This window comes from Panonychus citri, unplaced genomic scaffold (assembly GCF_014898815.1).
Source record: "Panonychus citri isolate SS breed McGregor unplaced genomic scaffold, ASM1489881v1 Contig00135, whole genome shotgun sequence".
Classification (NCBI taxonomy): Eukaryota; Metazoa; Arthropoda; class Arachnida; order Trombidiformes; family Tetranychidae; genus Panonychus; species Panonychus citri.
The window spans coordinates 2,138,557-2,157,800 of NW_026515540.1; the positions used below are offsets into that span (position 1 = coordinate 2,138,557).

Here is a 19,244-nt window from a genome sequence, read left to right on the forward strand (position 1 = left end):
CAGGGAAAGTTTACTAATTTTCATTTATTCCGAGCGTCAAGTTAATCAATTTAACTTTTAATTGTAAACCTTTTAAACCGACAATTAAAACGATTATCAATTAACTAGTTTAAACCTTCCTAATTTTTAAATTCTCATGAAAAGAGAGTTGAAAAGATTTATGGTCAATCATATTGGAGATTGGGAATAAAGAATAAAAGTAAATCCAATTGTGTGACAATCTCTCATCTCTTTGTCTCCTTGAGGCAAAGAGATGAGACAATTTCAATCTCACGGATGTCGGAACAGGGGAGAGTTTGAGATCGAAATCACGAAGTTCCAATGGAATTCCAACATCTCCTGGTGATTGTCCAATCTGGAACTTTGATGGATCATCGACAGGTAACAATCTAACCTTTTCCCTCTTGTTAATTTCTTCACATTTTCCATTTGTGTTCTTGCCAAAATTCTAGACTCATTTTCCTTTGTTTTCCTTTGTTTCCTCTTCTTTCATTATCATATGACTTTATCTTGTTCTCTCTCTTTCTCTCTCTCTCGAATCACCTGTAATATTTATTCTTCTTGATTCGAATCTTAAGGTCAAGCTGAAACTTCTGCATCTGATGTTCTTTTGGTTCCTGTGACTCTTTACAAAGATCCTTTTCTCCGAGGTGATCATATGTTGGTTCTTTGTGAATGTTTGAATTTACAAGCAACAATCTGCTAAAGGAAATTGCCGAAATTCTTGTGCCCAATCAATGGCCAAAGTCGCGAAAGACGAACCATGGTTTACCTTTGATAATAAAAACTGATCTTGGATGGCCAGAATTGAACTCTATTGATGATTAAGTTTAATTAGAAAGAAAACTTTTTTTTTGGATGTTTTCATCATTTTCGTCTTTCTATTAAGTAATAATTGGCAAGCATTTTGAGCGATTACCTTGTTAATTGTTGCATGAGTTAATTTAAATTTATCCACAGAATAGGATAGAGTAATTAACAATTACGATAATAAGGAAAACTAAGTAAAAGGGCGAGAAAAACATTGCTATTATTTGGCAGTTTTTCAAGGGCATTAAAGAGATACTTAAACATGTGAGAATTACAAAATATTGTCATCATTAAAAGAGAGATTTTCTTCCTAAACTAAATTGTAAACAATTAACGTCACAATAGACTAGATTTAAAGTTAGATACCCTTGACATACCAGAAATTGTGTAAAATTTTCAAATTATTGAAATGAAAATTGTTTTGTTTTCGTGTTTGAAGATGAACTATTATTATGTGTGTATGAGGGATGTCAGGAGATTTGAATTAGTTTTTTTTACACTGATAAGTAATTAACAGACAATTAATTCCGTGATTGTGGGATCATATTGGTCCTTGGTTTTGAAGCTCGATCCAGGAGAATACGATAAGGGTAAAAGTGAATAGGAAGTTTAGATGGTGTTGCTACTCCTTGGAATCTGTATAAATTTTCAATATCGCTGTCTAATTTGTGGACACAGGCAACGGAGACTCGACCAATGTGACTAGGATCGGGTATCATTGGACCAACACTAAAATCAATATGATCAGATAAACGGTAAAGTGAAATTTTACCCTCTGAACCAATTTCTTTTTCAATATCATCTACTTGTTGAGATTTAAATTTGTTATCTTTGAAAATTTCTTTCGCCACTGAAGGTTTAACATCAAGCCTTTCAAAATGACCTTTTGTTGAGGCATTTAATTTCCAAAACATGCCAGTTAAACTACGAATCTCCTCTTTATCAGGTTTCCAATCATGTAAAGTAGGTAATTGAACATCATAAATAAAGCAACCAGATTTAATTGAGGGTTTGGGCCATGAATGTAAGTAAACAGGTATATCGCTTTTGAATGCTCGCTGCACAATCTGTATGATAAGAATAACAAAATTCGAAAATGGAGAAGAGAAGCAAAAATAAAATTTTGAGAATTTTTCGTTTGAAAGGACAAAATTAAGGAAGAAAAAAAAAGAGATGGAGATTAGAAGAGAAATTAACAAGCAAAGACTTACCATTCCTAAGAGAAACGAACAGCTCCTCCAAAAGGCTCTATTAACCTCTGTTGGATCTTCATCTTTAAAATGTCTAAATTGTAGGTTACAATCGTTGGTTAAAGGTCGATGCATATCCCATAAGTGTTTACCATCGATAGCGGCAATTATTGACCTTTCAGTGATTAACTGAGAAAAATGTTGAGCACAATGATAAGGTGTAGATAGATGTTTATTCATGATAAGAGTTGCATCTTCGTAAGGTTTAACATTGGTAACATTTACTTGAATTTTTTCAACCCTAGGAATCAATTGTGATTGACGTTTCTTTTCATCATCGAAAATCTCATTTCTCAATCTATTTGATTCACTTCTATCTAAAATATAATCATAATTAGATGCTGGTAAACTTGATTGTAATCGTTTACCCAAAAAACGATCAAATATTTTACCCAAAGGAAAAACAATACTAGAAGAAGATGAAGAGCAAGAACCAAGAGTAGTCAATCTTAAAGAAATTTGAAACATTCTGACAAAAGAACACAAGTCAAACAAAGAGAGAAAAAGAGTAAATCAATTAAATGGTAAAAAAAACAATTAAACATTAACCGAACACATAACTAATTAGATAATTAAGAAAAATAATTTTCTAAATCAAAAGAAAACTAAACTCAACATGTTCACTTATTTTCACAGCAAAAGAACAAAAATTTCAAAGGTCAGCTATTCCTCGAGCGGCGCGATTTTCAAATCTCCAAGTTTTTCGAAAAATTTTTCATCTCAAAATTTATCGATTCGAAATGTCCAAAGCCTTCGACCTGAACTGAACCTAACCTGACTGACTTAAAACTCGATCAGTTCCCACTAATGGCCAACAGTAATTCTTTTCTCTGACTTTAATTAGTTCAATTGTTTCTTTTTCCGTTGACCAAATCAATTGATTGTTCTTGTAATTGTGTTGGAATCATTTTCGATACCACAACTCCAATGATCGATTACAATGATTAATTTTCTTCTAAATTGTCAGCAATTAGTTAATTACATTCCAACTAATATATTGGCCTTTTGAATGTTTTGCTTTTGCTACAGAAAATGTTATCGTAATAATTGTAATCATAATCAAGAAAATTAAGTTTATCTTTGATTGAAATTATTGAATTGTCTTAATGTTCATGTTGTATTAATATTTTATATGCATTTTACAATTTATTAATTAGTTAATTAGTTAGGCTTTTATTTTGTTAGCGAGATGAGCAATAAGATTGTTTAATGGAATAACAATTAAATTAAATTTTGTTCCATTTTGTTTTTCTTTAATCTTTTTCATTTGAAAAGTTAACTTTGTCTTGTGTTGATTGATTAAGTAATAGAAATTTATATTAACAATTAATTAATTGATCTTAATTGCTAAAATTTAAGGCGAATCATCATCAAAGGATCACTTCCATCTTGGCAGTTTTACGAATAATCTTGGCTGGGCCAGAACCTTCGGGACTTGAGCACCTAAATAATACCAGAATATTTTCCTTACCAAAATTTGCTTCGAACCTAAAAAATGGTCACAATCACGATACGAACGAGAAGTAAAAAGTTCAAACAATTAATTTTAATTTCTCTTAATTTTCCTTCCTTAATTTACTTACTCTTTAGCTATTTGAACTTCTGGTTGTTTGGCTGTAGCATTTTGAATTACGAGAAACAACTTGGTAACTATTTCGATAACATGACCAGATTCGAGGATAAAAGCTCCACGACGTTTAGTTGCTTCCGACTAATTGGACAGAACGATCGAGGAGAAGAGTTAATTAGACAAATTGGTCTCTCAAACAATTAACTATAATTTCGAAACTGATGAAACTTACACAACGAACATGAATGATAACAATATCATCTGAATATGGACTTAATGAGACTCTAAATATATCTGAGATTGGAATTCGATATTTAATTTGTAACGTTCGTTGGTCCATAACAATCATCGAACAGGTACTTAGAACAAGTAACTTTTGGACACACTGTAAACATTTTGATAAAAGAGAATTTGGATTAATTTATTTTCCAATCAAAGTTATTCTAAATATTATATACTCACTTTTCCACTACTTCGAGTTATCTTATTAACGATATCGGCAAAGACGACATATTGATCACCAGTTTCACCGGCGATTCGTTTCCATTTTAAGTTCTGACGAAGTCTCAAATAATCCCCTCGAAAGGGATGGGAAACACTCTTCAAATATGACAATTTTTTAGCCTTAAAAATCAAACTTGCGGTCACTTTTTCCCTCATCCGATTTCGAGCCGTTTGGTCAAATTTTTGTCGATACTTGAAACACTATCAACACAAAGAAATTGGTAACAATTATAACGATCTATTTATAATTCAAGTTGTACACTAATATTTACCCTCCATCGATGATAATATTTCCGGAGATAACTACTTGATTCCCTAAGTGAATCTGGACACGGAGGCCAATCACGGCAAGTTGGCGATGTCGAAGGTAAATTTCTCGATAACCACAATAAGTATCTTCGTCTCTGAAAAAGTGAAAAAATAAAACGAAAATCAATCAACTAATAATAAGAAAATTTAATAACAACTAACCTTCCAAAGGCGATAATTATGAGCAATTATAACTTGACTTCGCCGTAGAGAAGTAAACTTTTTCCTACAAATCCATGATCGCCAAAGTTTCTGAAGCATTGTAACTAATTCATCGAGTTTTTCTGATCGTAATTCTTCAAGTTCAATAACCTTGAAAGTAAAATCGAAATCGAAAAGTAAAAATTGAATTTTCATCGGTTAACAAAATTTTCTTACAAAGATAAAACTTACAGTTCGATAATGTTTAACGAAAATTTTGGTTCTACCAAAAGCATATTGAGGCATGTAAACAGGTAAATCTTTGAGCAAAAGAGTGACCCCTTCCAGGGCCGATAGTCCAGGCCAAATGGGCCATGTAACGGAAGATAACATCTTATATCGTTTAAGGAATGAGATGTAATCGTTTTTGTAAAAATATCCGGCTCGTTGTAGTTTGGCTGTTTCAAGAAGGAGAGTTGATCTGACCTGGTGGGAAATAAGATCGGCCTGAAAGATTCCTGGTTGACAAAGATCATTGGGCTTCAGACATTTAACAAAATTGAGCTGTTTACAGTTAATATTTTTCATCAGAGCTTCCATTGAGATCTTAAATTGAACCGTTACCGATGTAGGTCGTTTTAAATTGGTTCGTTTCGGGTTACCCTCAGGGAAAAGAGTCTTCATCAAGGGAAGATCAGAGGAAAACATGGCCAACGACAAATCTCTGGAGAGATGATCTTTATTTTTCTCGATAAAACCAGAGACAGAATAAGTTACCTGTAAGAGAAAATGAAGGTTAAGTCAAGGGTCGAGATTCAATAGGAAATGTTATAAATAACATTTGGTCTCTTTTTCTTTGGGACTGGTCAATGAATTTTTTTTCGTCTATCGGACCAACGATTATCATGATAATCGGTTAAAATAATAAGATAATAAAACACTTACCGGTCCAGCAAAATGTCTCAATCGGAAACAGGAAAAAGGAAGTGTATTGAGTAGTAGGAGGTTAGAGTGTCCAGTTGATGTTGAATGTAATTCAGTTGAACAATGATGAGGAATATAAAAACTTTTACATCCATGACTTTCTTGAGATTCAAAGTAAGCATTTTCTTGGAAAGTATTACTTATCCTATGGAGAAAAGTTTCATCAGATATTGGATTAGATCTTGAACATTCTTCATCCAAAATCCATAGAATTCCCTGATTATTCTGGAAGAAATAAACAAATTCAATGAATTATATTTACGTTTCTCTCTCCCTCTCATCAAACTAAAGTTAATCATTGATTGATTTACATATTATGAGAATGAGAATGAGAAAACAAAACAATCATTTAACTAATCACAATTTGATTTAACCTAAAATCTACTATTAATATGTTTCTTACTCGAAACTTTTTCACAATCAATGTAAAAGTTATCCAACTAATTTAATCTAATCTTTAATCACTAACAATTATAATATGAAGATGCAAGAAAAACTAGTAGTCGTACAGACATGGAAAAATATTAGCAGAAAGAAGCTAAAATGAACTACAATCAAGCTGATTGCTATTAGATTTTCGATATTAATCAACGATTGATAAGTAAATCATGTAACCATAACAATTATTAATTTGGTATCTTTAATCATCTCTATGAAAAACTGATAATCTCAATTGTTGAAATCATTTATATTCATATTAATTATTAAATCTCCTTTGATACTAATCAGATTACAACAATAAATTTTGATTAATATCGTTGTTTTATCATTGGTCACTAATTGTACGTAATTTTGATCATTTTCATAATAATCATCACTAAGAATTATTAGAGATTATTGGTTTTATTGGAGATTTAATAATTAATATGAATATAAATGATTTCAACAATTGAGATTATCAGTTTTCAAATTAATAATTGTTATGGTTACATGATTTACTTATCAATCGTTGATTAATATCGAAAATCTAATAGCAATCAGCTTGATTGTAGTTCATTTTAGCTTCACAATCAGTGTGAGTATTCATGATAAACAGAGAGAGAGAGAGATGAAAACATGACTATTTCTCATCGCCATGAAAGACTCATTAAATTCTGGGTGAAAATGGAATTGAAAATCAAGTCTGTAAACTTGTCTAATTTGATTTTCTTTCCATTTTTTTTCAACCATTTTGATTCTCGAATTAGTTATCCTTTTATATTTCGTGTTTATTGTTGATTCTGAAAGGTAATCAACGGAAATGCTTCATTAGTTAGATAAATAATAGATATTGAATACAAGGTTAGAACCTTTGATTAAGATAAACCGGAAAAACAGATTCACTTCCGATTAACTTGATGAAAACTGACCCAACCCTTTAATTGGCTGGACATATTGATTAGGATACTGGATCAGAATCAATGATTAACTAACACTCATTATCAGTATAAATTGTAAACAATCAGAAGAAGGAAAATAAAATGATTACCTTTTCAATCAGATCACAAACAATTGAATTGTTAAAAAATTCAATCTTTTTCCATTGAAGTGCCTTGATAATTAGAAAGGTAAACAACATTGATTAACAATTAAGTCTCACAATTAAGAGCACAATTTACCTCTCGGATATATTCATCTTGTTCCTCTTTTAAAATCATATCAACATAAATTTGGTGTAACTTTTCATTACAATAATTAATGAGAAATTGATCAAAACCATTAGTCTAAATATATATAAGAAAAGAGAAAATTTAGAAAACAATTAAATTAATTAACACGAATTAACTTGGAACAGTCCAAACAAATCGAACCTCGAAAACTTCGAATCCATAAATATCTAATATCCCAATTGACCTTCGTTTACCAATCCTTTTAGCCTTTAAACAATTAAGACAAAAGAGGAAAAAAGATTAGCAATCAAAAGTTGAATTTCTGTTAATCTTAATCCATGAGATTAACTTACTTTCAAAGCTTCATTAATCCGATTAACTAACCAGGTAAAAAGACGGTTATAAATGGCTTTGCATAAGGCATCTCGAGCATTACTAGCCTGTAATCAAGAAGTAAACAACAATTAAACAAAAAAAGTTCACAATTAACACTAACTATCAATGGGAACAATTAAATTACCTCAGTGGCTGAAAGATCAGTAACAATTACTTCATGTCGAGTCTCAATCGTTTGCTGAGTTAAGGCAGACTCAACGAGATTAACATCCAATAACAATAATTCACAAATATCATAAAGTTCTGGGGGGAAAAATGGGCAAGTAACAATTAGCAATTAATTTAATTCCAATTAGAAAACTGTCAACAATTAACTCACCATATTCATTTAGTAATGAGCAACCCTCAGTTCCATCCATATTAGATCGAGGTAGAAATTGTAAATTACCTAATTTAAGTATCGATGAAACTACACAAAGAATACATAATATCTCCTCTGGTGTAAATCCAATAATCTCCATAGATCTCTGTTAATTGTTATGTAAAGAAAAGGAGAGAGAGAGAGGAAAATACAATCACAATTAATCAATTGAAATAAACAACCAACGACAATCAACAACAATTAGCTTGTAAGTCTTTGAGTTGAATCAAATTGACAACAGAGAAAGTGATTAATTTTAATTATATTCTTGAGAGATTTGATATTATATTTGAAAGATAATTATCAAAATGTAATCATTATAATGATAATTTAATTATAGAATGAAAAACTTGTTAAAATCTTAAAACAATTAATATATTCAGTTATATAATTAATGTAATAATAACATCATCATAATGATGATCATCATCAATATATTACAAAGGATTTTGTATATTATCAGAGTTTCAGGGTAAAAAAATTGATGTCTCAAGATGATAATGATGAAAGGAAGATGAATTGATGAATATTGTTATCATCTTCATGGTGATGATGATGATGGAGAAGAGGAAGATGAAAAAAAAATGATCAATAAACTATCAAATAATGTACAATTTATCGTTCTTGAATGATGAGAAAGTTGAAATTTCTTCATCTTGATCCTCATGAAATATTTATTCATGAATTAAATCGTTTCGAGAATCTTAATCTAATATTATATTTCCCTTTATACTTTCAGATGAAAGTGTTTCAATCAACGAAATAATAACAACAATAACAACAGTTTCACCACCACCACTAGGAACCTGAATAGTAACATGAAATTGAAATGACTCCAAGTGATGTCGATAACAAAACAGAAAATCATAATATTCAAGATGAAAATGATGATCGAGAGAATAGATTTTTTTTAAAAGAAGAATGAGAAAATCTCTTATTCTTTGTATAGTAAATATATATGAATCCTGAAAGAAGATGTGAGTGAGTGAGTGAGAGAGAGAAAAGTTCTGAATAATCTGACAGATAAAAGATGTCGACAGTCAATGTAATGGATAACAGGGTAACCGAGAGTTAGAAATCATGATGAATGTAACAGTTTGAATGAATTCACAATGAATTAGGGGAGAAAATCATTTACTGAACATGAATATATAACAGGGGATAGAGAGAGAGAGACATGGGACTGTACATGGGATATTTATTATGAATTATGACAAGAAAACCAAGGAAATCAGTTGACAAGCATTTTCTCAGCTATCATCTGATGAGATATTGTCGATGATAAAATGACTGATTATATGAAATAAACAAGGTACATTATAAATGTATAATATCACATCGGAACAGAATTTATTGTTTCAATGTGAAAACAATCAAGTGAAAATTGTTAACATGATATTTTCATGGTTCCATAAACTATTCAACGTTTGATTCATTGACATGTAAATTGAACTAAAGAAACTCCTCAATATGTAATAGTATTACTCTGAGAATCTCATTCCCTGTGAGATGATGACAGGTAGAAATTAATTACTGTTGAGAAAATAGTGTAAAATTAGCTCAATGGGATAAGATAAATGAAAAACTTTCTCCATTGAGTAAAGTTAATTTTCTTGAGTTAATCCAACACATCTAACAAATTAAACTTGTTACCTTTGATATTTGCTAATTGTTGATGAGTTTTTCCATGTATTCAGTTTACGTTAATTGGTTGATTAATTCAAATTATTATGATAGCAATTAAATTCTTACCTTTGTTTGAAAAAATTGATCCTTATCATCAAAAAATTGCATCAATTCTGGTTGAGATGTTTTGATTATCTCATACATTTCAATGTTTCGCTGTAATTTTAACGTTTCTAAATCAAATTAGAGAGAAACAATTAGTTTAATTACATTACCAAATGATAATAATAGAAACTTACTGAGCAAATTAACATCAGCTCCTTTGATTAGTTGATAAAAGATATGAAAATTACGTTCACCAATTGATTGTTTAACAGTACGAGACTAATTTGTTGGTTAATTGTGAAAAGAAAATGTTTATTACATTAAATTGTGAAATAGATTGTGAGGTAAACAATTAAAACTATCAACTTAGCAATGCATATATACACAATATTAATCATCTTTGATTACAGTTCAAGGTTCAGAATTGTTGATCATTAAATCATCATGAAAGTAATTGTAATTGTGTATCAATAATAATAAATCTGATTGTTCATCTACAAGTTCATTGTTATTACTTTTCTTCATCAGAATCAACATCATCTTAATGTTCAGTATCATGATAAGTTCTGTAATTTTAGCTTATTCAGGTGAAAATTATCTCGATCGATTCTCGAATTTATCTTCCTCAGAATCTTCATCTTCCATGATGATAAGGAAACAACAATAATTTACACACATGCACATGAGAGAGTAAAATTAACTCCATGAAAAAATCAATCGAAACTCTGATTACAACTTTTTTCCTCCAATTCTGATTATCCTGAACATCTTATTCTCATCTCATCTCATCCATTAATTAACTAATCATTTACTATTATCTAATCATCATAATCTGTCATCTTAATCAACACTCAAAGACAATTTAAAATTGTACAAATAAAGTAATTAAAACAATCACTTACCTTTTCCAATAGATCTGATTATTTGATTGACCATTGTCCATAATTAACGAATTGTTAAACAATTGGAAAAGCAAAGAAAAAGTTAGAAACAATTAGTTAATCACTTTCATTCAATGTAACATGATTATTTTAATAATAAGTGAATCTGGTTAACTTGATTAAATTGTTGTAAAGTTAATAAATATGAGAGCATGTAAATCAAGTTAATTAAATTTCTAGATTGTAGATCAGTTTTCCTAGTAAATTGATTAGTAGTCTAAATTGTTAAACCTCTCGACTATTAATATGTTGATGGTTATATTGATTTTTAATTCAACTCATCAAGTAAATATAAATTGTTTAGGATGTTGATTAAAGTAACGGTAAATTTTTTTTCCTAAACTTCATCAAAATAGTTGACAGGTAATACAAGTTAATACAAATAATAGTAACAAAATGATTACTTGATTGTCAATAACAAAGATGAAAATTGTATATTGAAAGTTATGAGAAAATTTCATTAGGGAGGAAAAAAACTAATAACTTTTGTTAGAATCAAAGAATAAGGTCAATTCTGAATTCTAATAGTTGTGAATCAGAATTGTTGTTATTGTTGGCGAGAAAAAAAAACTTCAGATTCAAGGATATTCAACTGAACTGAATTGACTAGTTGGATCGATAGAGATGGAAAAGTTTTCTATTGAGATTTCTGTGTGAATGTGAATCTTTATTGACCATTGGTCAAGAAGGGAAGATGATGAGGAAGAGGAAAAAAAAATCAAATGAACAGATAACAAACTTTTTCATTCATCTATTGGATGATTGGTAATAAATTCAATCGATTGTAAAAGTTACATGGACAATATCATGTTAACCGATTATCAGAAAATTGTGAAGCTTGGAAATTATTATTTTCCATGGATCATGTTAATTCATTTTCCATTCTCATTAATAAATTTCATCTGATTCACGATTTTCGGGTGATAAAATTTAACCAACAGAAAAAGTTCAAGTTGAACTTTTCTGTTCAATTTAACCCATCGAATGATATTGAATTGATATTAAAATTGATACACAATCAAGGGTTGGAACTGTTTCTTTTTTCCATGCCTCCGGTTTCTTCCCATGAGATTTCAATGGAATAAATTCTCAGGCAATTGGATTCGATTCTAGTCTCGAGAAATTTATTGTAACAATATTAATCAAAGAATATTATAAGTTCATTGATGATTTAAACGGTAGAAAATGTTTCTGAGAAGAAGGAGAAAAGAAAAGTTTTCCCTCTCGAACTTGAGATTTTGAACTTTTTCTTGTACATGAATTTATCATGGAGAATTCTGAGTAATAGACCAGTTTATAAAAGAGAAATTCAATTGTTCTATTAAAAGAATTTTTTTTGTTCTTTTTCATAAAAGTAAACAATGATTATCATGTTGATGATAAACTAAATTATTGACACAATCAATCACTTAATCTTTATGAAAAAGAAATGGATTAAGAATAACAATCTATTTAATCAATTCTAATTTGAGTGATATTTCCATGAGATTCAGTTATCGTTAAGAATTCAATTGCTATCGTTTGTCACCATGAAAAGTGAACCTTAAACTATTACTGAGAAAAAAATCTCCATGAGGATGAATCAGAATTATTCAGAATCGCGTGTAACAGTTTCCCTCATCATCATTTACATTTTCCAGTCTTTTTTCATGGGGAAGATAAAGAGAGAGAGAGATCATCATGAACATTCATCAGAATTCAGAATTTAAAGTTAATTCAAAACAAAACCATGGAAATTTTATCAATACAAAATCCTCTACTCCTCCCAGGTTTCATCATCATCATCACCATGCTTTTCCTCATCTTCCACCTCTGATTCGCCTCCTCTGCTCATCTTATTCATGTGAATAAAAAAATCAACTGAACAACAATAACACCCAAACGTCAACAAAAGGTACAGAGTTAAAATCTTATTCCAATAACGGTTTTCCAACTTCATCCATCTTCCCATTCCCATTATCATTCACAAAGTTTCCACTTCGAATAATAATAACATCAGGGTATCATCTTTGTCTTCCTCCTCCTCCTCCTCCTCCTCATCATCATCATCATCATTTTGAAGAGATGGAGAGAAAGAAAAAAAAATGAATACAATTTACACGGAACCAGAAATTTGGTTTCTTTTCATGAATTCATCTTCCAACTTTTTCCACTCTTCCTCCTGAATCATCATCTCATTATCATGTTCACAATGAAATAATCTCAAGGAAATTAACTTGAAAAAGTGGCAACAATTAAGATGAAAGTCAATTTTAATCCGTATATCGTTTAATAATCAACAACTTAATCCTAATCATGAAAAAATTTCTTCCATCTCTTGACATAATCCAACAAGAAGATTCAATTCAAATTATTGATAAATCGATCATCTCTTAATCAATAACACAATTGTTACTCTGCTACTTTAATCATCATCATCTAAATTTTAAGCATTTGATCAGAAAAACAATCATTCAAAACAACAATTAATTACTTTAATTACTTACAATTAGTTATGCTTCCACCCACAAGGTAACCAGTGAAGTCAAATTCGAGCTCTAAAAATTTGCCCTAAAATTTAAATTGTAACAATCAAATTTAATCGATAATCAAACAAAGTAACAATTTTGACATAAGCGAAAAAGGTTAACAATTAAATTGTTAATCCAGTTGAAGAAAAAATTAATTAATCGATTAATTAACTTACCGATCGGGTTGAATTGTCATTGTGAAGGGTTTTAGCATTTCCAAAAGCTAATTGTGTGAAATTAAAGGGAACCAAATTAGTAAATTGCTCATGTGATTAGTAATTAATTATTATCAACAATTAACACTAACATTTTGTTGGAAGGATAAAACTTTTATTTCTGTTGACTTTATTAAAATAAATCACAATCAACAACTGAAAGTCATTAATCAACAATTAACAGTTGACAATTAGTAAAAATTTACTCGTTAACTTAATCAATCTCCTAATTGAAAGGTAAGATTGTTGTTTACAATTAACTAAATGATAAGTTTTAATCATGATTACAAAATTACATGGAATTGGTCATTAAACTGTTTTCCTATTAAATTAATTGCAGATCTTTTGATTTCTGTGCCATAAACAATTAATTAATCAACTGACAATTAATTACTAGTTGTAAGTTGTAGTTTAAAAAAACTAACATGTTGTTACAACCAAATGATTAATTGTGATTAAAGATAATAAACAATTAATCAAATGGCTCATTATTGTTTATTTTATAGTTTACATTTTAATTTAAGAGTGAAAATTAAAAACACTATTACAATTAGTTAATTGTTACCCAGGTCAGAGTGATTGTCATGTTAAGGAGTTTTTTTTTATCATTGAGACAAAAATTTTGATAGTAAATTGTTGTAATAATAATGATAATGTTCATGAAAAAGGATCACAATCAAAATTGATCTGGTTCAGGGTACGAAACTATTACTTAAATTGTTCAGAATAATTTGTTGAAAAATTGATTTTCATACATTTACCATGAAGGAAATGAAGATTTGGTTGAGAGTGGGAGTGAATTTCATTGAATCTGATTGAATTTAATGTTAATGAATCAATAGTTATATGGTTACCATATTTCATGATGATTCTGAAAAGTTACTATGGATTTTAAAAGGAACCAGAATTTTAACTATTACATTTTTTTCATTTCCATTCATCAATACTCGATATTCATGATAGAAAGAAGATAAAGATTATGAAAAAGAAAATTTCTCTCTCGTTATCAGCTGATTCATCTTCTAATCCAATTGATGATCATTTTCTCTGACGTCATTACTTTTACTACGATTTCTTTGGACCCTTTTACTAGAAGTTCATCTCTTTCTCTCTATCGATATCATTCTGAGTATCATCATGATCATGACTATCAGAATGATGACCTTGAAAATGGTTGAAGACAGAGAAAAATTCTGAAGAGAGAAGAGAGAGAAAATAATAGACAGAGTTATCATCTTTTAGTTAATATTTTGTATTCTAGTTGATAGTCGAGTGGGAGAAACAAGATTCGTCTTGATTTTCATTGAGATAATGATGATGATGAAAAATCTCTAACACATAAGTTGTTACATCATCATTCTCATCTTTTACTCATCCGTCCACCTCTTACTCCCCATGTCTATCCTCCCATCAATAACATCCTCATCATAAATGATAACAATAACTGGTAATCATGATGACGATGATAATGTTAATGATGGCAACATGTGACATTCAGGAGATAATAAATTTCATTGAAACCATTTACTATATTACTATGTTCATTCATCAAAGGATTAATGGACCATCAGATGAATTTTACATGAAACCGGAAGTAGTCACCATGTTTCCTTTCTCTCTTTTTTTCTCCTTCTCTTCATTTTCAATTTTATTTCTCATCTTCCTAAATGAACCAACAATACCATTAATATCATATTATAACTTGGAACATGATATTTAATAGAATCATGGAAATCATCAAAATAATATCATCATCATCGTTACCTGAGAATTGACCAAAGGGACTTTGATCATCACCTTTTATCATATAAAAGAGAGAGAGATATATATATACATTATTGAACAAATGATTATTACGATTCTTACTAAATTATTCAATTTCTCATGAAAACCAGGTAAAATTCAACACTGAACATTTCAACAGAATTTGAATCATGAATCTGTTTCATTTTCCACGAAACATCTCACTCATAAGCTTTAATAAAGTTCCAACCAGAATATGAACATAATACTAGAGTAAAAATGAATTTTCTCTCTCTCTTTTCTAATCCTAGAATATACCTTTAACCACTCTATCAACAATATCCATCATCCTTATCATCCATCTCCTCCTTCCACCATCATGATTCTCAGTTTCAGCTGATTCAGTTGAAATTCATTCCCATAGTAAAAGTAAATTGAAATGTGAACTATTGTATAAAAAAAATACTAACAGCAAATATCAAAAAATTTTCAGTTACCAGCAGAAAAAAAATTCATGCGTTGAGGTGATGAGGATGAAGATGAAGATGAAGATAACGATGATGTAGATATTTGTAAAAACAACTGAATAAAAGGATAGAGAGAGAGAGAGAGAGAGAGAGAGAGAGAGAGAGAGAGATTCCAATATCAAAGTTGTTTTTTGTTCCCTCATCCCAAATAACCTTGAGACATGACCTACTATCGTGGATGATGATCATGGTTACCATGTAATGTGATCTTATTTATCGATTGAACTTAGAGCTTCTATTATTTATTGATGAAAAAATTATTGTCATCTAAGTTTCTCCACCCTGATTACCCACCCTGTTACTTGAGCCACTTTTGTTACAGCAAGAAAAAAAGTTATCAAACTTGTGGTGGGTTAAAGTGATAACTTTTTTTTTCACATCCAATCCTCTTCCTGTTTCCCTCACCAAAATTAATGGTTACTCATCATTATTGTAATAATAACAGTATCACCATGATGATCAATGATTGTTTTTTTTTTCATTCAGTCACAATTTTTAATTGGTTAATTGTTGATTTATTTATTTATTATTTTTGTTTCACAGGGTTGACTTACCTTCTAGAATCGGACAAACTGCTAGGACTTGATCACGAAGTGAATCTGAATCACAGCCTGTTGACCTTTCACCCTTAACCAGATATTGTAATGCAACTTTTGCAGCCTCTAAAGTATTGCAATGGAACAGTTAATAATTAATTTAATAGTTATAATTAAGTTAATTGAAATGAAACAAAGTGAAAATTAAACACTCACCAGTTTTACCGGATCCGCTTTCACCGGTAAAGATGATACATTGATCCTGATTACGTTCATTCATTGATTGAAACGCAAACTCAGTCAAAGCGTAACTATCAACACCAGAATTGATGATAAAATTGTTAAGAAAATTGTATGAAAAAAATTGAATAAAATAATAGAAAATTAAAGGAAATTAAATTAATATTCATAAAAAAATCTATTAACCAGAAAGTGTTCAACTCAATAAGAAACATCTTATTCGTATCAATTTGATTTAAATTTTCTGGTTAATCGGGTTAACCATAGTAACCCAATGTTAATTGTGTTAAATTAACATTGAAACAATTAACTTACATGTGAGAAGGTAATTCCAACATATTATGATGTTGATAGGCAGCAATCACCTCTTTTGAATAGATACCAAGATTTTTGTAAGGATTTATTGAGATTACCATGGTTCCAATATAAGTCTAGAATGGGAAATGAACAGAGAAATGATTGATTACTATGGTAAATCATGATAATCAGCAGGCGAAATAGGGAAAAGTGAAATAAAATCTGAACCCGAATCTCGGTTCTGTTGAGGGAGAAATTGTATTATCACAGAGATAAAATATTCTGAATAACAATTAACTAGATATTGATAATCAACTTACATAAATTTGGTCCCTTTTGAATCTCTGATATAAATTTGAGATGAAATTTTCCTCTGTTAAAGGTTCCAAGTAAATCGCATCACGAGCACCAATTTCATCCTCAAGTCGGAGGAAACCTCGTCGAGAGATCATCCTAATAACGGGTCACGATTTAATTCAGGTGATTAAATAATAATCAACAAAAAAGGGATAACAGTTAACTGGAAACAAATTGTATTGTAAATCCACAGGTAAATCAGATTATCGCAACTGAACTTGAGATGAAGTTTATCTTGTTATTGTTTTAATAACAGTTTTCAATTGAATTTATGATGAACGATTTCACTTAATTATATGTAACAATTTAACTGATTATTAATCTAACAATTGAATCGGATTAAATCAACTAATACTATTTGATATTCAAATAATAAATATCCAGATTATCAGCTAATGTCAGGGAGTGAATTCTGGATAAGACAAATGAGAATGAGAGAAAAAAAAATGAATCAATTAACTAATTGAATCAACAGTTGATAAGTTTTTCGGCATTTTCGATCAGTTAATTGTTTATAATTATCATTTGCTAATTAGTAAATTGTTCTTACCTGAAGTAAATTAAAGTTGATTAAAGATATTGAAGATAATAATAATAAAAGAAAAATGGAAAATTAAGAAAACCCAAAGAAAATGTTGATTGTTAATTAATTTAATTTACTCTCTGTTGTTAATCCATAATTAGAATGAGCTTTTCAATTGAAACATAATCAAGATTAATTTAAATCTTAATCATAATTTGCCAATTAAATAAACACTGTTGATGATAAAATTGGTTTTCCAATGATAAATTTATATCCATTTGGGTTTTAATTGTTGATTGACAGTTAATTTGATTAAGTTTGATGTATTAATTTGTTAATTGTTGTAACAAGGCAGCAGGTAAGTCAAAATGTTTAAGTATAATGGTGAAGGCAAATTGGATTGATGATTAGAAACAATTTACAAATTGGCAGTTAAATCATCATCATAATAATGATACACACAGAGACACAATTAACAATTATAAGGTGAAATTAGTTGGTTAATCAACATGATTAATCAATAGAGCAATCAGTAAATGCTCTTGTTTATGTGATTAAAGATGATTAGGTTGATGATGAATGAAAATTAATATATACACATACAGTTATCATGTAAAGGAACACGAATATATAATAATAATAATAATGGAAACTGAGATACTGACGATGAAGATGATGGAGGATGAAAAAAATAGGAGGAGGTGGAGGAAGTTGGTGGTGGTGGTGGTGATGGTGGGTAAGAAGAAGAAGAAGTTACAATGGAAGAGAAAAAACAATTTTCTCTTCCAGGTAAACAAAGGAAGAAAAAAAAATAGAATAGAATAGAATAAAACTAAAACATGAATTGGTGTCAATTTTAGAGATTCACAATCAGAATCTGATGTAGAAGTGAAAATTTATCATATTGGTTATCATAAAACACTGTTCACCATTTCAACGATTTTCAGGATGATGAGAATGATGATGATACAAACACTTTCTTTCTATTTCTCTCTCTCTCTCTCTCTCTATCTTCTTACTTTCATCTTTCTCTTATCATCTTCATCTTCTTTCTTTCTCTCTCTCTCTCTCTTCCTGTTATACTTTTCGTTTTTTTCTTCTTCTTCTTTCTTATTATTATTATTTTAACACACACAGAATTGGATCTAAGTAGTAGTCGACCAATTGTCCTCCCTGATAGGTTAAAATGGAGTCCAAATTGTTCTGTGCTCATGAGCAGCTATCGTATTTTACTCTATCACTTTCACAACTCACAAGGAAAAGAATCTTCATCTCCATCCTCATCTTCATCCGCATCTTCCTCTTTCTCCTCCTCCTCCTCTTGCTTTTGGTTAATAATCATTTGCTTTTCATTCAATCTTCTTTTCTCTCTTTTTTTCGTTCACCGAGAATTCTGAAAGAGAGAAAGAGAGAAAATCGATAATTCTCTTCTCCATCCTTTATCAATTCTCTCTCTCTCTCTCTCTATTCTCCTTTTCTTCCTCTTTCTCTTTTTATTTCTGCTTTGACTCAACATCTTCATGTTTATCTCCATCAACCTACGAAAGAAAAAGTTTCACCAATTTCTTGGTTTGTTGTTTTGTTTTTGTTTTCCATCACTTTCTTCATCATCATCATCATCATCATCCTCTCTCTTTCTTTCCTCAATTTCTTCATCTTCATTCAACCAGTTTCATCCTTTTGTTTACATGTTATTATAAAATAATACTA

At 29.8% G+C, this 19,244-nt stretch overlaps 2 protein-coding genes and 1 long non-coding RNA gene across 3 annotated transcripts; 1 reads left to right on the plus strand and 2 right to left on the minus strand.

Annotated features, from left to right (window-relative positions):
* Positions 1–49: 49 nt before the first annotated feature.
* Positions 50–1,241, plus strand: LOC128392077 (uncharacterized). Its single transcript, XR_008325927.1, has 2 exons — positions 50–381; positions 579–1,241. It is a non-coding gene; the product is annotated as an uncharacterized LOC128392077 (long non-coding RNA).
* On the minus strand, positions 808–2,650 carry LOC128392074 (39S ribosomal protein L39, mitochondrial-like). The gene is made up of 2 exons (XM_053352055.1): positions 2,022–2,650; positions 808–1,877 (listed from the first exon to the last, which is right to left on the minus strand). The coding sequence occupies exons 1-2, from the start codon at positions 2,526–2,528 to the stop codon at positions 1,332–1,334; spliced, it is 1,053 nt and encodes a 350-aa protein (XP_053208030.1). The 5' UTR covers positions 2,529–2,650; the 3' UTR covers positions 808–1,331.
* A 478-nt stretch (positions 2,651–3,128) lies between these two features.
* Positions 3,129–18,643, minus strand: LOC128392070 (unconventional myosin-Ia-like). Its single transcript, XM_053352052.1, has 24 exons — positions 17,562–18,643; positions 16,975–17,423; positions 16,673–16,788; positions 16,334–16,428; positions 16,136–16,243; positions 13,273–13,319; positions 13,073–13,136; positions 10,548–10,561; positions 9,840–9,924; positions 9,667–9,773; positions 7,873–8,020; positions 7,678–7,796; positions 7,511–7,597; positions 7,359–7,424; positions 7,167–7,271; positions 7,037–7,099; positions 5,530–5,793; positions 4,837–5,361; positions 4,606–4,755; positions 4,407–4,538; positions 4,093–4,335; positions 3,863–4,015; positions 3,644–3,771; positions 3,129–3,548 (listed from the first exon to the last, which is right to left on the minus strand). Exons 2-24 carry the CDS (start codon positions 17,104–17,106, stop codon positions 3,431–3,433), a joined length of 3,069 nt encoding a protein of 1,022 aa, XP_053208027.1. The 5' UTR covers positions 17,107–17,423; positions 17,562–18,643; the 3' UTR covers positions 3,129–3,430.
* Positions 18,644–19,244: the final 601 nt, after the last annotated feature.